Genomic DNA, 16,422 nt, shown 5'->3' on the forward strand with positions numbered 1-16,422 from the left:
TATCCATCTTTAGCATTAGCTTTTAACATTCAACTTTCTTCCATTTTTCTGCTTTCTTTTCAAAATCTATCTACTTTTCTTTGTCTTCCCTTTCCATCTATCCATGTGTACCATCTGCTCCCTCTTTATTCTCCACTATTCCCATCTATCCATAAGATTATGTTAAATGTTTAATCAAATTTTTAATAAACTATGAAACTATGAAGCATTTCTTCTTATTTCTTCCCTGCCGCACCCACTGCTGTGCACCATCTCCTCCCTCTGTCTCCCCCTCCCCTCAATCCCTGTTCACCATCTCATCCCTCTCTCTCCCTCTCCCATGGTCAGACATCTCTGTCTTCCTCCTCCCCCCACCTCCCTCCTATGATTTGGCATCTTTCTCCTCTCCTTCCCATAGCCTGGAATCTCTCTCCTCTCCCAGGTCTAACATCTCTCTTCTTCTCTCCTCTCCTTCCTGCAAGCTGGCATCTCTCTCTCCCCTCCTTCCTTTCCATTCTGTGGTCTCAAATCTCTCTCTCTTTCCTTCCCATTCCAGTGGCCATCACCCTTCTCCAGAATCTGACATATCTCTCTTCTTTGAGTCATCACTCCTCCTTCCCAGTGTAACATTTCTCCTTCCCTCCTCCACTGTCATGCCCAACAATTCTCCCTCTTTCTTCCTTTCCGCATGTATACCATCTCTTTCCCTCCCACTCCACACATCTATGTCCAACAATTCTCTTTTTTCTTCTCTCACTCACCAGCAGTATCTCTCTTCCCCTCCCTTCTCACCACCCCACTCATGCATCTATCTTTCCTTCCCTCCCTTCTTATCCCTCAGCCCTGCAGAATATGTCCTTCCCAACTGTCTCCCAACCCATGCAGCATCTGTCCTTTCCTGCATCCCCAAACCCCTCCCAGTCAATGCAATATCTGTCTTTGCTTTCCCAACCCCAGCTGGATCCTGTGGTACAACCTCTCCCTGATTCCCCCACCTCCCACCTCCCTGCTGCTGTAATTTAAAATCTTTGGACAGCCAGCGGCACAATGAAGCGAGCATCCTGCCATCTGCCTGCCCCGGAAGTGTTCTTTCTATAGCACTTCCCCTTCCTGTGCCCTGGAAGTATTCTTTTTGCAGCATCCTGCCTATGTGGGAAGAGGAAGTGCTGCAGAAAGAACACTTCCGGGGCAGGCAGATGGCAGGAGGCTCTCTTTGTTGCAACACTGGCTGCCTGAAGATGTTACATTACAGTGGCGGGGAGGTGGTAGGTGGGGGAGTCGGGAGAGCCATACTCCCGATTGCCAATTTTTGGGGAGACCATGGCCCTTGTGGCCTCTCCCATTCCAATGCCTATGGGTCAAGGGAACTCTTGCCTCACCAATCTACTGCATTTCTTTGAAGTGGTGAATGAACATGTGGATAAATGTGAACCTGTTGATATTGTATATTTGGATTTTCAAAAGGCATTTGATAAAGTACCTCATCAAAGACTTCTGAGGAAATTAGAAAGTCCTTTTATGGATTGAGAACTGGTTGAAAGACAGAAAACAGAGAGTGGGTTTAAATGGTCAATATTCTCAATGGAGAAGGGTAAATAATGGGGATCCCCAGGGGTCTGTGCTAAACTGCTGCTTTTTAACATATTTTATCAATGATCTAGAGATGAGAATAACTAGTGAGATAATTAAAATTGCTGATGACACAAAGTTATTCAGAGTCATTAAATCACAAGAGGATATTGAAAAATTGCAAGAGGACCTTGTGAGACTAGAAGACTGGATGCCAAAATGACAGATGATGTTTAATGTGAGCAAGTGCAAAGTGATATATGTGGGAAAGAGGAAACCAAACTATAGCTATGTTATACTGGGTTCTGCGTTAGGAGTCACTGCCCAGGAAAAGAATCTAAAAACATAAGAACATAAGAAGTGCCTCTGCTGGGTCAGACCAGAGGTCCATCGTGCCTAGGAGTCCGCTCGTGTGGCGGCCCAACAGGTCCAGGACCTGTGTAGTAGGCCTCTATCTGTACCCCTCTATCCCCTTTTCCTTCAGAAAATTGTCCAATCCCTTCTTGAACCCTAATAGCGTACTCTGTCCTATTACGCCATCTGGAAGCGCATTCCAGGTGTCCACCATCAGTTGGGTGAAGAAAATTTCCTAGCACTGGTTTTGAATCTGTCCCCTTTCAACTTTTCCGAATGCCCTCTTGTTCCTGTAGTTTTCGAAAGTTTGAAGAACCTGTCCCTCTCTACTTTCTCTATGCCCTTCATGATCTTGTAAGTCTCTATCATATCCCCTCTAATTCTCCTCTTCTCCTGGGAAAAGAGCCCCAATTTCTCCAGTCTCTCAGTGTATGAAAGGTTTTCCATACCCTATATCAAACGTGTCGCTCTCCTCTGAACCATCTCGAGTATCGCCATATCCTTCTTAGGGTATGGCGACCAATATTGGACGCAGTACTCCTGATGCGGTCGCACCATCGCCCGATACAACGGCAAGATAACTTCTTTCGTTCTGGTTGTAATACCCTTCTTGATTATGCCTAGCATTCTATTCGCTTTCTTAGCGGCCGCTGTGCACTGTGCCGACAGCTTCATTGTCTTATTCACTATTACCCCCACGTCCCTTTCCTGGGTACTCTCACTCAATAACATCCCTCCCATCGTATAGCTGTACCTCGGGTTTTTGCTTCCTACATGCAATACTTTACATTTCTCTACATTGAACTTCATCTGCCATCTCGTCGCCCACTCCCCTAGCTTGTTCAGGTCCCTTTGTAATTCTTCGCAGTCCTCTTTTGTCCGAGCACCACTAAATAGTTTGGTGTCGACTGCAAATTTTATTATTTTGCACTTTGTCCCTGTTTCTGTGTCATTTATAAATATATTGAATAGTAGCGGTCTGAGCACCGACCCCTGTGGAACACCACTCGTGACCTTCCTCCAGTCCGAGTAGTGGCCCTTTATTCCTACCCTCTGCTTCCTACCCGCCAACCAATTACTGATCCATCTATGCACATCTCTTTCCACCCCATGGTTCTTCAGTTTCTGAAGTAGGCGTTCGTGGGGTACCTTGTCAAAGGCTTTTTGGAAATCTAAATATACGATGTCTATGGGATCCCCTTTGTCCATCCGTTTGTTAATTCCTTCGAAGAAGTGTAATAAGTTCGTTAGGCACAATCTCCCCTTGCAGAAGCCATGTTGGCTTGTGATTAGAAGTTTATTTCTTTCAAAATGCTCATCGATGCTGTCTTATCAGCACTTCCGCCATTTTCCCCGGAACCGAGGTCAGACTCACCAGTCTGTAATTCCCCGGGTCATCTCTTGATCCCTTTTAAAAGATGGGCGTAACATTGGCTATCTTCCAATCCTCTGGGATCACTCCTGTTTTCAGGGATAGATTGCAAACTTGCTGTAGTAGTTCCGCTATTTCCTCCTTTAGTTCTTTTAGTACCCTAGGGTGGATTCTGTCCGGGCCCGGCAATTTGTCAGTTTTTAATTTTTCTAACTGCCTGCGTACGTCTTCAAGGCTTACTTCCATGGATGTTAATTTATTTGTTTGGTCTTCTTTGACGATATGCTCAGGTTCCGGTATGTTGGATGTGTTCTCTTTTGTAAATACACACGAAAAGAACATGTTTAGTCTTTCCACCACTTCTCTCTCCTCATTCACCACTCCCTTCCTGTCTCCGTCATCCAGCGGTCCCACCTCCTCCCTAGCTGGCTGCTTCCCTTTAACATATCTGAAGAACGTTTGAAATTTCGTGCTTCCTTGGCTAGCCTTTCTTCATATTCCTTTTTGGCTTTTCTGACCATATGGTGACATTCTTTTTGATACTTCCTGTGCTCTTTCCAGTTCTCCTCAGTTTTGCCTTTTTTCCATTTCCTGAATGAATTCTTCTTATCATCTATCGCTTTCTTCACTTCTTTGGTTATCCACGCCGGGTCTTATATTCGATTCTTTTTGCATCCTTTTCTGATTCTTGGGATATGTAGATTTTTCGCCTTTGTTGAGGATAAGTGAAACCCTCAGCTTAATGTTCGGCAGCTCTAAGAAAGAAAATAGAATGTTAGGAATTATCAAGAAAGGAATGGAAAACAAAGATGAAAATGTTATAATGCCGCTGTATCGTTCTATGGTACAGCCACACTTCGAATATTGTGTGCAGTTTTGGTTGCCATATCTCAAAAAAGATATAGCAGAATTAGAAAAGGTATAAAGAAGGGCGAAAAAAGGGATGGGACAACTTCCCTATGATGAAAGGCTAAAGCAGCTAAGGCTTTTCAGGTTGGAGAAGAGATGGCTCAGGGGTGATATGATAGAGGTCTATAAAATAAAGAGTGGAGTGAAAAGGGTAGATGTGAATCACTTGTTCACTCTTTCCAAAAATGCTAGGGTAGGGGATAAGCGATGAAGCTACTAAGTAGTAGATTTAAAATAAGCCGGAGAAAATATTTCTTCACACAACGTGTAAATAAACTCTGGAATTCATTGCCGGAGAATGTGGTGAAATCAGTTAGCTTTGTGGGGTTTTAGAAAGGTTTGGATAATTTCCTAAAGGAGAAGTCCATAAGCCATTATTGAGATGGCTTGGGGAAATCCATTATTTATTCCTAGGATTTACTACTTGGAAACTAGCTAGGTGCTTGGGACCTGGGTTTGCTATTGTTGCAAACATGATACTGGGCTTGATGGATCTTCATATGCCCCAGTATGGCAATTCTTATGTTCAAAGAAGAGTGACCAAGATGATAAAGGGGATGGAACACCTCTTGCATGAGGAAAGACTAAAAAGGTTAGAGCTTTTCAACTTGGAAAAGAACAGTTGAGAGGAGATATGATTAAAGTCTACAAAATTCTGACTGTAGTAGAATTGGTACAAGGGAATCGATTTTTCACTCTGTCAAAAATTACAAAGACATGGGGACACTCGATGAAGTTACAGGGAAATATTTTAAAACCAACAGAAGGAAATATTTTTTCACTCAGACAATAGTTAAGTTCTAGAACAGGGGTGCCCACACTTTTTGGGCTTGTGAGCTACTTTTAAAATGACCAAGTCAAAATGATCTACCAACAATAAAATTAAAAAGAAAAACACAAAGCACACTGTACGCGGAGAAAATGTTAATTATCATTTATATTCCGGGTTTTTTTCAGAGGTCAAGGCAGATGACTCTATGCAATGTCACCTCAGTAATAACCATACAAAAATAGACAAATATACTCCCTCCCATTATGCTAAACTGCGATAGCAGTTTTTAGCGCAGGGAGCTGCGCTGAATGCCCCGCACTACTCTCGACACTCATAGGCTCCCTGCGTTAAAAACCGCTATTGTGGTTTAGTAAAAGGGAGAAATAGTGCACAATATAGACAGCAGATATAAATTCTCAAAATGGACACATTTTGATCACTAAATTGAAAATAAAATCATTTTTCCTACCTTTGTTGTCTGGTGATTTCATGAGTCTCTGGTTGCACTTTCTTCTTCTGACTGTGCATCCAATATTTCTTCCCTTCTTTCATCCTCATGTATGCTTCCTCTCCTCCAGACCTCATTCTCTCCCCCAACTTTTTCTTTCTCCCTGCCCCCTTCTTTTTTCTGTCTCCCTGCCTCCCTTTCTCTCTCTCTCTCTCCATGCCCCCTTTCTGACTCTCTGTTCCCCCTTTCTTTCTGTTTCCCTTCTTTCTTTGTCTCCTTGCCCCCTCTTCTTTCTATCTCCCTGCCTGCCCCCTTTCTTTCTTTCTCCCTGCCCTCCCCCAAGCCACTAGGTTTGCCGCCGCCATCGGGGAACAAGCCCCCAAGCCACTGCCGCCCCAAGCTCTCTCTATAGAAGCATCACGCTTCCCGATGTCAATTCTGACGTCGGAGAGGAGATCCGGGCCAGCCAGGCAGCGATTGGCTGGCCCAGAACTTCCTCTCCGACGTCAGAATTGACGTCGAGGAGCGGAATGCTGGTTGGTCTGACGCTTCTATAGGGAGGGTGGTGGGGGATGTTGGGGAGAGGAAGGCTGATCGGCCGGTAGATAGGCTCCGTGATTGATTCGCGTTGCCTTCCCGATTGACGTATTGGGCACCCCTGCTCTAGAACGTATTGCCAGAGCTTTTGGTAAGAGTGGATAGTGTTGCTGGTTTTAAGACAGGTTTGGACAATTTCCTGGAGGAAAAGTTCATAGTCTATTATTGAGAAAGACATGGGGGAAGCCACTGCTTGCCCTGGATCGGGAATGTTGCTGCTCTTTGTTTTTTTGCCAAGTTCTAGTAACCTGGTTTGGCCACCATGAGAACGGGCTACTGGGCTTGATGGACCATTGTTCTGACCCAGTAAGCCTTTTCTTATGTTCTTATGTTTAAGGAAGAAGATGTAAGAAATCTTCCTAAACTGGAAATGGTTTTCAAGGGTGATGAGGTGGAAGAATTGAAAGAAATCTCAGTGAACCTGGAAGACATGCTCAGTGAAATCGACAAGTCAAAGAATGATAAATCACCTGGATCAGATTGTATATATTCCAGGGCATTGAAAGAACTCAAACATGAAATTGCTGATCTGTTGTTAGTGATCTGTAACCAGACACTAAAATTGTTTGTAGTACCTGAAGATTGGCCAACATTACAACAATTTTTAAAAAGGGTTCCAGGGAGATCTGTGGAATTACATACTAGTAAGCCTGATCTCAGTGCCGGGCAAAATAGTGGAAACAATAATAAAAAATAAAATTGTGGATTATGTAGACAAACATGATTTAATGAGTCAGAGTCGACATAGTTTCAGCCAAAAGAGGTCTTGCCTCAACAATTTGCTTGACTTCCTTGAAGGTGTGAATAAACATGTGGATAAAGGCGAACTGGTTGATGTAGTGCAGAGGTGTCAAACTCAGGCCCATGGGCCAAATGTGGCCTGCAGGGTAATTAAATTTGGCCTGAGATTTGGCCCGCTGTTCCTTCTCTCCCTCCATCCCAGTTTCCCGGTCTCATCTTCAAAGCAGCCTGTAGCTAACCTTGCAGGCTGCTATTGACCTCCGGAGCACATTCCCTCTGCTGCAATCCCGTATGTCAGAGGAGGGGCAGGACCATGGCAGAGGGAACATGCTGCGAGGGTCGAGGCAGCCTGCAAGATTCACTACAGCTGACTGGCGTTCCTCTGCAGAAGAGACCGGGAAGCCGGGATGGAGGGAGGGAAGGAACCTTTGAAGAAGGAGGGAGGGAAGGACCTTTAAAGAAGAGACTGGGTAGCCGAGATGGAGGGAGGGAAGGAACGGTGGACTAAATCTCAAAGGTGAGATAGGGAAGAAGGGGGAAAACATGCAGGCCTTTGGGGCGGCTGGGCGGGCCCTGGTGTAGAAGTACATGGAGGGAGGGAAAGAGGGGTCCAAAGAGACAGGTATATGTCAGACTGAGGGTGGGAGGGGGAGAGAAAAAATAATAGGTCTAGAAGCAGAGGAGAGGGAGAGAGATGGTGGACAATGGGATGGAGGGAGGGAAGGAACAGAAAGGGAAAGAAGTTGGACACAAGAGATGGTGTGGAGGGGGTTAGAAATACTGGATAGGAGGGTAGTTGGGAAGAGAAAGGGAAAGATGGTGGACCCTGGAGTAGTGGGGAAATAGGGAGAGATGGTGGATGAAAGGGTAGTTGAGAAAAGGAGAGATGGTGGATCTGGGGATAGTGGGGTTCATCGCTGCAGCTGTGGGGATGGAGACAAAAAGAGGAAAGATGCCAGACCTCCGGGGGAGGGAAGGGAAATGGAAGTGGAGTAATTATGATTTAGATTATTCTTCCCAATGTGCATCACTTTTCATTTGTCCACATTAAATTTCACTGTCATGTTTGTATGTCCAGTCTTCCAATTTACAAGGTCGCCTTGCAACTTTTCACAGCCCACATGAGTTTTACCAACTATGGATAGTGTCATCTGCAAATTTAAGCACTTCACTTGTCGTTCCAATTTCCAGATCATTTATAAATATGTTAAATAGCACTGGTCCTAATACAGATCCCTGCAGCACTCCACTATTCACTCTCTTCTGATGAGAAAAATGACCATTTAATCCTACCCTCTGTTTTCTGTCCAATAACCAATTTCTAATCCACAACAGAACATTGCCTTCTATCCCATGACTTTAATCAAATGTTGATTCACACCATCAAAGAAATGAAGCAAATTGTTGAGTCAACATAACAGAATTTCATCCCTACGATTCTTCCTCTTTCTCCCCTATCCCTCCTCCCACCCCCTCCCACCTGATCTCTCCCCTCCCTAAATTCCAGCTTATAAAAGAGGTGATGTTCATGATGTTTTTTCCATACATAGCAATATTTGGAGCTACCCTTCTTAATACTGTACATTAATTTGAAAGTTATTTCTATATCTACATGTTTATTGCTCAATTGTCAGTGCAGATAGAAGTGTTGATAAGAGATAGTCCTGTCTAGTCCCCCCACCCAGCTACAAAATATAGTAGAATAGAAAAGGTTCAAAGAAGAGCAACCAAAATGATAAAGGGGATGGAATGCCTCTTGCCTGAGGAAAGGCTGGTTAGGAATCTTCAACTTGGAAAAAAGATGACTGAGATCTACAAAATCTTGAATGGTGTTAAATGGGTAAATGTGAATCAATTGTTTTACTCTTTCAAAAGTGCAAAGACTAAAAGTCAATCAATGAAGCTATGTGGAAATACTTTTAAAATAAATAGATGAAAATATTTTTTAATTCAACAAATACTACTACTATTTACAATTTCTTTAGTGCTGAAAGGAGTATGGAACACTGTACATTTGACATGTTATAGACGGTTCCTTCTTTGAAGAGCTTACAATCCAGTTTAGACATAAACCACCTAGAACTTTTTCGGTATGGCGGTATATATGAATAAAATTATTATTATTATATAGGGGTAGGGGAGTTCCTTGCAGAGAAAATGATAGGAAGGACAAGGACAAGCAAAACATTTTATTAAATTTTAACTTGATAAACAAGCAAGGTCTTGCAATACAAGTAAATACAGTATACACACATCGCATCATCACAAATGAGCTTCACTCTCTGACACTGCAGGAGTGTAGTGACTGTTCTAAACAAGCAGACTGGAATCTTTGTATCTTTATGTTGTGAGGCCTGTTGTTAGGGAATCATAGATTTGATATATCACCATTCTGTGGGTACAACAAAGTGGTACTCTTCCTGTTCCTAGTAGGCTCACAATCTAAGTTTTATATCTGGGGCAATGATAGGTTAAATTTAATCAAAAAAATAACATTTTGGAGATCTGAAAAATATATAAATTAAACTGAAATTTGCATGCTCCTAAAATTCACACAAGTGAAACTGATTACCTAAATTTATTTCTCCTTCCTCCAGGATCCTTCATTGTTGAATAGTAAAGTGACACTAAATCATGTCAAAGGTGGAACTGCGATAGCACAACAAGGAGAACAGGTGAGACCTTCGTTAGAATCAGGGTGAAGGCATTCTTTGCAAAATAAAATATCAAGATGGTAATTTTACAATGGGGTGCCTATTTTAGGTCAGTTTTATAAAAATAAGTAGGTGTCTATTTAATTTTAAAAAGTTTAAGTGGCAGAAATTGCACCTATTAAAGGGAAGGTCCAGTAGGCATGTGCCTCAGGCCCAAAAATATCAGGGGGCACCAGGGCTGGTGTTAGAGGGGGGAGCAAACAGGACAGGGGGCCCCAAATGCCTGGTAAGGTCAGCTTCCCTCCCACTCCCTTGCTGCCTTCTCACCTGCAAGCGAACTGAACCCAGAACACAAGGCTTTAACACTGCGTGCGCCGGCTTCCCTTTTCCTCCGAAACAGGAAGTTAAGTCATTCCTGTTTCGGAGGAGAAGGGAAGCTGGCACATGCAGTGATAGAGCTCTCCCCTCCCCCCTGGTTTGGGTTCAGTTCGTTCTAACAGTGCACGCGCCGGCTTCCCTTCTCTGAAACAGGAATGATTTCACTTCCTGTTTCAGAGGAGAAGGGAAGCCGGCGCACGCAGTGTTAGATCCCCGCGGCCTGGATTCAGTTCACTTACAGGTGGTGCAGTGAGGGAGTGGGAGGAAAGCTGACCTCACCTGGCAGTCGGGGAGGGGGGAGAAATGCTGCTGTACCCAATTGGGGAGAGAGAGGAAAGGAAGGAGAAGAAAGAGAGATGTGAATACCATGAGAGGGAAGGGAAGGAGACAGATGCTAGACCAGGGGCAAAGAAGGAGGGAGGGAGAGAAAATATCAAATAATGGAGGGGAGGGAGAGAGAGGAGAGAAGGAGAGCAGAAAGATGCCAGGGCATGGGAGGAGGGAAGGGAAACTAAGGAGTCAGATGCCAGACGAGAGGGAAAGGAAGAAGATGCCAGAGCATGTAGGGGATAGGAGAGATAGAAGGAAAGAAGAGAGATATCAGGCCATGGGGTTGAGTGGGAAGGAAGGAAGGAAAGGAGAAGAGAGAGATGCCAGAGCATAGGGGAAGGGATGGAGACAGAGAACTGGAGAGGGGTGAAGCTGAACTGAATCATGTACAAAGGCGAGAAGGGGCATAGGACAGGCAGTTTATTGAAGGGACATAGAAAGAGAGAAGATGCCATATGGAAGAGAGAGGGCGGACACTAGATAGAGAGGGCAATGGATGGAAGGGGTGAGAGAGAGAGGTTGAACAGTAGTTGGAAGGGGTAGAGAGAGGGGAACAGGCGCTGAATGGAAGTGGGGGAAAGGGGGAACAGACATTGAATGGAAGGGGGGTGAGAGAGGGGAGCAGATGCTGGAAGGAAGTGGGGAGGATTGGGAGAAGAGGAGAGTTAGATACTGGAAGGGGTGAGGTAAAAAGGTGGCAAGCTATAGGTAGACACAATGAAAGAGGGAAATTGAGGACTGAATAGTAAGAGAGAATTTAGACAGAGACAGAAAATAAATTGAGATGGAAGACCAGGGAAGAACAGGAGGAAGGGAGCGGAGAGAGAGATGTCAGAGGAGGGGGGAAGGGAAGGAGACAGATACCAGACCTAGGAGGAGGAAAGGAGGAAGAAGACAGATACCAGATCTGAGGAGAGAGAGAGAGAGAGATGCTAAAATCTGCTGGGAGGGAGGAAGATATTGAAGGGAAGAAGACAGATGCCACACCATGGGGGAAGTGGAGAGTAGATGGATGCCAAATCAATGGGGGGGGGAGGGAGAGATGGAAGGGAAAGGCAGACAGTTTCTGGAACAGGCATAGAAAGAGAACAGATGCCATATGGAAGAGGCAGAGAGAGAGCAGACAGTGGATGGAAGGAAGAGAATGATGAGAAGATAAGGAAAGCAGAAACCAGACAACAAAGGTAGAAAAATTTCTATTTGTTTTATTTATTTGTTTTTGCTGTAGGATAAAGTAGTATTGTAGCTGTGTTGATAATCGTTTATTAATAGAAAATAGAAATAAGGTGATCCTATTTATTGGACTAATTTTAATACATTTTTTTACTAATTCAGAGACCATAACTCCTATCCTCAGGTCAGGACAGGGATACTGACTGGAACAGCAGTATAGTTTGCTGACCTGAAGAAAGATATTTTAACCTCTGAAAGATAATGGAGAAATGTATTAGTCCAATAAAATGACGAGCACTAAATTTTCTTTCTGCCATGCTCCATGTCTCCTACCCAAATGCAAAATATAAATTGGTGAGCTTCCCAAAGCCCTGCCAGATGAACATCTTTTCCTCTAGGAAGGAAGGGGGGATTTGTTCAAAGATGTTTGAAGGTTACATAGAAAAAAAACTGTACACTGGCACTGGCACATTGTTGTTTGTTTTGAATTTTAAAATAAAAAAAAGAAAAAAAGTGGAAATGAAGTATGTAAGAAAATGGGTTAATAAATGGGGGTGGGGCAGGGGAAAGGGTATGGTGGGGAGGGGAGGGGCGGAGTGGTGTAGTGTAGGGCAGTGTTCTTCAACCTTATTACACCCGTGGACCGGCAGAAATAAAAGAATTATTTTGTGGACCGGCAAACTACTAGGACTGAAATTTAAAAACCCCATTTCCGCCCCGTCTCCGCGAGCTCGGTCCTCACAAACCATCTGATCCCATCCGCACAAGCCTCAGTTATGATTTTATACTGAATGTATTTTATTAAAGTATAAAAAAAGAAACAATATTCTGTACAATTGTCATTTTATAAATACAAATAATACAGAGCAAGGATCAATAAAACCCCTGTCTCCCCTCCCCTTCACATATATCCCCTCTACTATCAAGAAAACCGAATAAGCCAAATTATTACAGAATGCTACACAGAAATATCATGCTAACAGAATACCGCAGTCACACATAGCAGGAATAGGGTTAGGGGAGTGCAACTAGGGCAACTGCCCCCCTGGTCAGAAAGAGCCCTAAGCCACTGCCTTCACTTTGCAGTCCCCAGTTATGTCTAACACCAGCTCTAGCAGGATATATATTTCAAATCTGATATATTCTAATCACAAAATAGAAATAAAATTATTTGTTTCTACCTTTTTGTTGTCTCTGGTTTCTGCTTTCATATTCTTTTCACTCTCTTCTTTCCAGCATCTGCTCTCTCTGTCTCTTCAATCCAGCATCTGCCCCTTCCATCTACTGTCTGACCTCTCCCCCTTCTATATGGTTATTTGTCTTCTTTCAATGCCCCTCTCCCCTTTCCATCCAGCCTATGCCCCCTCTCTCCTTTTTACATGATTCATTCCAGCTTCACTGCTCTCTTCATTTTTATCTCTCCTACACCAGATCTAGCATCTTTGTCCCTCTCAATTTCTCTGCTGACCCCCCTTCCCATCTCATTCCTGTCTCTCCCCTTCCCCTCCTCTAATCTCCCTGCCAGCTGTTTCCTTCCTTTTTTCTTCTCCCTTCCCTCCTCCCCCTGTCCAGCAGTAACTCTCTTCCCTTTCCTTTCCCTCCTTCCCTCCCAGCAGCATCTCTTCTTCTCTCTCCCTCCAGGTCCAGTAGCAGCTGTCCCTTTTTCCCTTTGCCCAGCAGCTTCCCAGACTCCTTCCCTCCTCCCCTCCCAGCATGATATATCCTTCTCCCTCTCCAGGTCCAGTAGCAGTTGTCCCTTTTTCCCCTTGCCCAGCAGCTTCCCAGACTCCTTTCCTCCTCCCCTCCCAGCATGATCTATCCTTCTCCCTCTCCAGGTCCAGTAGCAGCTGTCCCTTTTTTTTCACCATGCCCAGCAGCTTCTCAGCCTCTAACAGTGGCTTTCTCCCCTCCCTGCAACTCTTCTTACTTGCCAGCGCGGCGATTCAGTATGGCAGCCTCGGGTCCTTTGTTGGGTCGCACCGCCTCTGAGGAAAGTGGAAGTTGCATCATCAGAGGCGGCTCGACTCAGCAAAAGCTCCAAGGCTTCCTTCCTGAATCGCTGCGCTTGTAAGTAATGAGAGCCACTGGGAGGGGAGAAAGCACGCTGTCGGAGGCTCCCCATTATCTCTCCGGCCCTGCGCGAACTACAGCTCCTCGATCTTGCCAGTCCTGCGCGGATCAGCAGGAATTTTCTGCAGACCGGCACCGGTCTGCGGACCGGCGGTTGAAGAACTATCCTGGTGTAGGGGATTGTGGTACGCAGCCTATGCCTGCTAGGTGTGTCCCTAGTGCAGAGCCCTGTTTAAAGGCCAACCCTTCCCCCAGTGTTACTGATAAACCTTTTTTTGAGTCTCCTGATGCTATTTCTCCCTTGCTCTCTAGAGGGAGTCAGAGAGCACGAGTGCAGAGCGCCCATCCCCCCCTCTCAGGCCCAGGGTTGCTGATAAGAAATACTTCCCACCTGAGGGTTGGGGGCGGGGCTGCAAACTAGTTGCCCAGAGAGGAAAGCTCCTGGGAAGTCAGTTAAAAGGAGGAGAGGCACAGGATAAGCAGGAGAGCTCAGGGCTGGGAGATACTGATGGCAGTTCTCCACTGGAATCTATGGAGCTGATGGAAGCCGGAGAAGAATCTGCTTTGAAGGAGAATGAAGAACCTCAGGCCATGGAAATTGACCCGGGTTCATCTGCTGCTCCAGTGAGTGAGATTCTGCCAATGGAAGTTTGCTTCATGGAAGGCAAGCCGCTCGGGGAATAAAAGTGAGTAGCTGGGACCTTATTGTATGAAGGACTTCCAAGGATATGTTATGCCTTGTAGGAGCTTTAGAAATCAAGAGCTCCAGAAGATTGAAAAGACTTTTGTGAAAGTTTTTTTTGGTGTGTTTCTCTTACATGAGAAAGGACTGTTATCAGCCCAGGTAGTGGGGGTTCGCCTCACGTATTTTGTGGTGGGATAGTGGGCCTGTTTGGCAGTTTATCACCACGTGAAGCGCACTACCTGCCCAGTATTCTAGCAGCTGGGTAAGTCACAGCCGTAGCTCTGACTAGTGCTGTGGTAGTCAATTTAAGACTGTTTGTATTTTGAATATTTTGTTTTTCATTGCATGGAAATGAGTAGGGGCTGAAACCAATAGCCTGACTCTTAGAAAAAGACTTGAACTGGGACATTTCCACTTTTTGGACAGTTTGCTGTTTTGTGGTTTTTTTTCTTTTTTCTGTTTTGGGACTATTTGCTAATCGCAGAAATATCCTGACAAGCTTTATGTTTAATGCCAATCTATATAATAAAACCGTAGGCGGCGCATGCGCACTCTAATCCGCGTGCTTCCGTGATCCGTATGTCCGTGGCCGGCAAGAGTGCACATGCAAACTTACAACAGCTCGCACTCACGGTCTGGCTGGCTCTTTAAAGTTTTTTTCGGTGCCGGCTCACCTGCTCCGCCTTCCTCTTCCTGCCAGTCTCAGCCGGACTCACTCCTCCCCCCCTGGCAGCCCTGAACCTGTTCCTCCGTTCCCCGCCCGACGGGCCGGTGAGTGCTGCGCCAGGGGCAATGCAGGTGGAGACTATCGGCGGCGGAGCCGGAGGGAAGGGGGGGTGGGAGGCACGCGAAGCTGCAAGTCGCCGACTCCACCCCCCCCTCTCTCGAACCGCACAAGGACTGCCGTTGACGAAATTTGCCCCACCGTTCCTTCCCTTCCTCCATCAGGTACAGTTCAGCTACGCCTATGTTAAAAGCAGCTGCTTTGAAATTGGAGTCCTGCCGCCACCGTAACACGTTCCCTCTGCCGCGGTCCCATATGTCAGAGAAGGGGCGGGACCAAGGCAGAGGGGAACGTGCTACGGCAGTGGCAGGCCTCTGATTTCGATGCGGCTGCTTTTAACATTGGTGGAGCTGCACTGCACCTGATGGAGGGAGGGAAGGAAAGGTGGTTGTGCGCTGTTGAGCCCCTCTGCACGCGCCCAAACCAAAAAAGGAGCCAGGACTCTTCCCCACCCGGCGCCGGCAGACCCGAAAAAACGGCCCTACCGAACAGACCCGCGAGCAGGGTTGCCATGGAAACCTAACCGGAATTACATGCAGTCGGCAAGGGTCAGTGAGAGGGGATCAGGAGCTAAAGAGAGATTGAAAAAAACAAACAAACAGTGCACAAGTAGAGAGAGACACACAGACAGTCACAGAAGGACAGGGGGCTAGAGCAGAGATGCTTGCAGGGAGAAAAAGCTAAGCAGTAATGTTACAGCTTGAGAGTGCAGACTGAGGAAGAAAGCAGAGACAGCGCTACACAGGGAAATGGAGGGAGGAAAGAGACAGAAAGAAAAATACAGACAGACATAAATTCTAGCACCCGTTAATGTAACGGGCTTAACGACTAGTGAAAGAATAAATCCTGAGTTCAATTTAAGCAACTATACTTACCTGGTGTGGCAGTGTTTTTCTTCCGCTATTATTTTCCTTGTGCAGCTCACCGCGGCTCACAAGAGCACAACTCCCGTGTCCCAGCCGCTCAGGGCCCATTGTCCTGAGCAGGTTGGTGACATATTTGGTATCAGTTTTGGGATTTTTATTTTACTGCCTTTGTGTTGGAGACTGTATGGAAGAAAAAACTTAACCAGGGTTTGGAACTGTGAATGCAGCGTTGGACTAGTAATTTGATTTTTGCTTGTTGTGATTTTTGCTGAATGAAAATTCGTGAAACCGGAACTGAGAGTGGTGCAACAGGAGTAAAGACCTGGGAAGAAACTGTGTCGGGGTCCGTGTTTGCCAGAAGCTGGGGAAGTAGAACCGGAAGTAGAGCCGGAGGGAGCCCAGCAGTGTTCCAGAACGCCATCCCAAGTTATTAATCCCAAAGGCTCAGACTCATCAGTCTGTCCGGTAAGGGTACCCTAGGGACAGCTGGTAGAGGATACTGGGATTAATAGCATTGCTGGGAGGCGGGAGCTGGGGGCTAGTGCTCTGGGGTGTGGGAACAAGGAAAATAAAAAGGTTCCACACTTGGGTTCTCTTTCTGTGCTTACTTTTCAGGGGCAGCATGGATCTGCAGCAGCTATTCACCCTCTTGGCTTCCGAACGTCAGAAACAGACTGAGGACTTGAAGGTCATCTTGCAGGCCAACCAGGATCTCTGGCGAGCGAGCCAAGCGGAGACCAG

The 16,422-nt window shown here is 45.7% G+C and overlaps 1 protein-coding gene across 1 annotated transcript in view; it reads left to right on the forward strand.

Moving 5' to 3' along the window:
• PNPLA7 (patatin like phospholipase domain containing 7) overlaps positions 1-16,422 on the forward strand; it is an 864,087-nt gene that overhangs the window by 426,382 nt on the left and 421,283 nt on the right. Inside the window, exon 16 of the mRNA XM_033959965.1 lies at positions 9,339-9,416. Within this exon, the coding sequence (XP_033815856.1) occupies positions 9,339-9,416 (78 nt within the window). The remainder of the gene's footprint in view (positions 1-9,338; positions 9,417-16,422) is intronic.

This window comes from Geotrypetes seraphini, chromosome 10 (genome assembly GCF_902459505.1).
Source record: "Geotrypetes seraphini chromosome 10, aGeoSer1.1, whole genome shotgun sequence".
NCBI classification, from domain to species: Eukaryota; Metazoa; Chordata; class Amphibia; order Gymnophiona; family Dermophiidae; genus Geotrypetes; species Geotrypetes seraphini.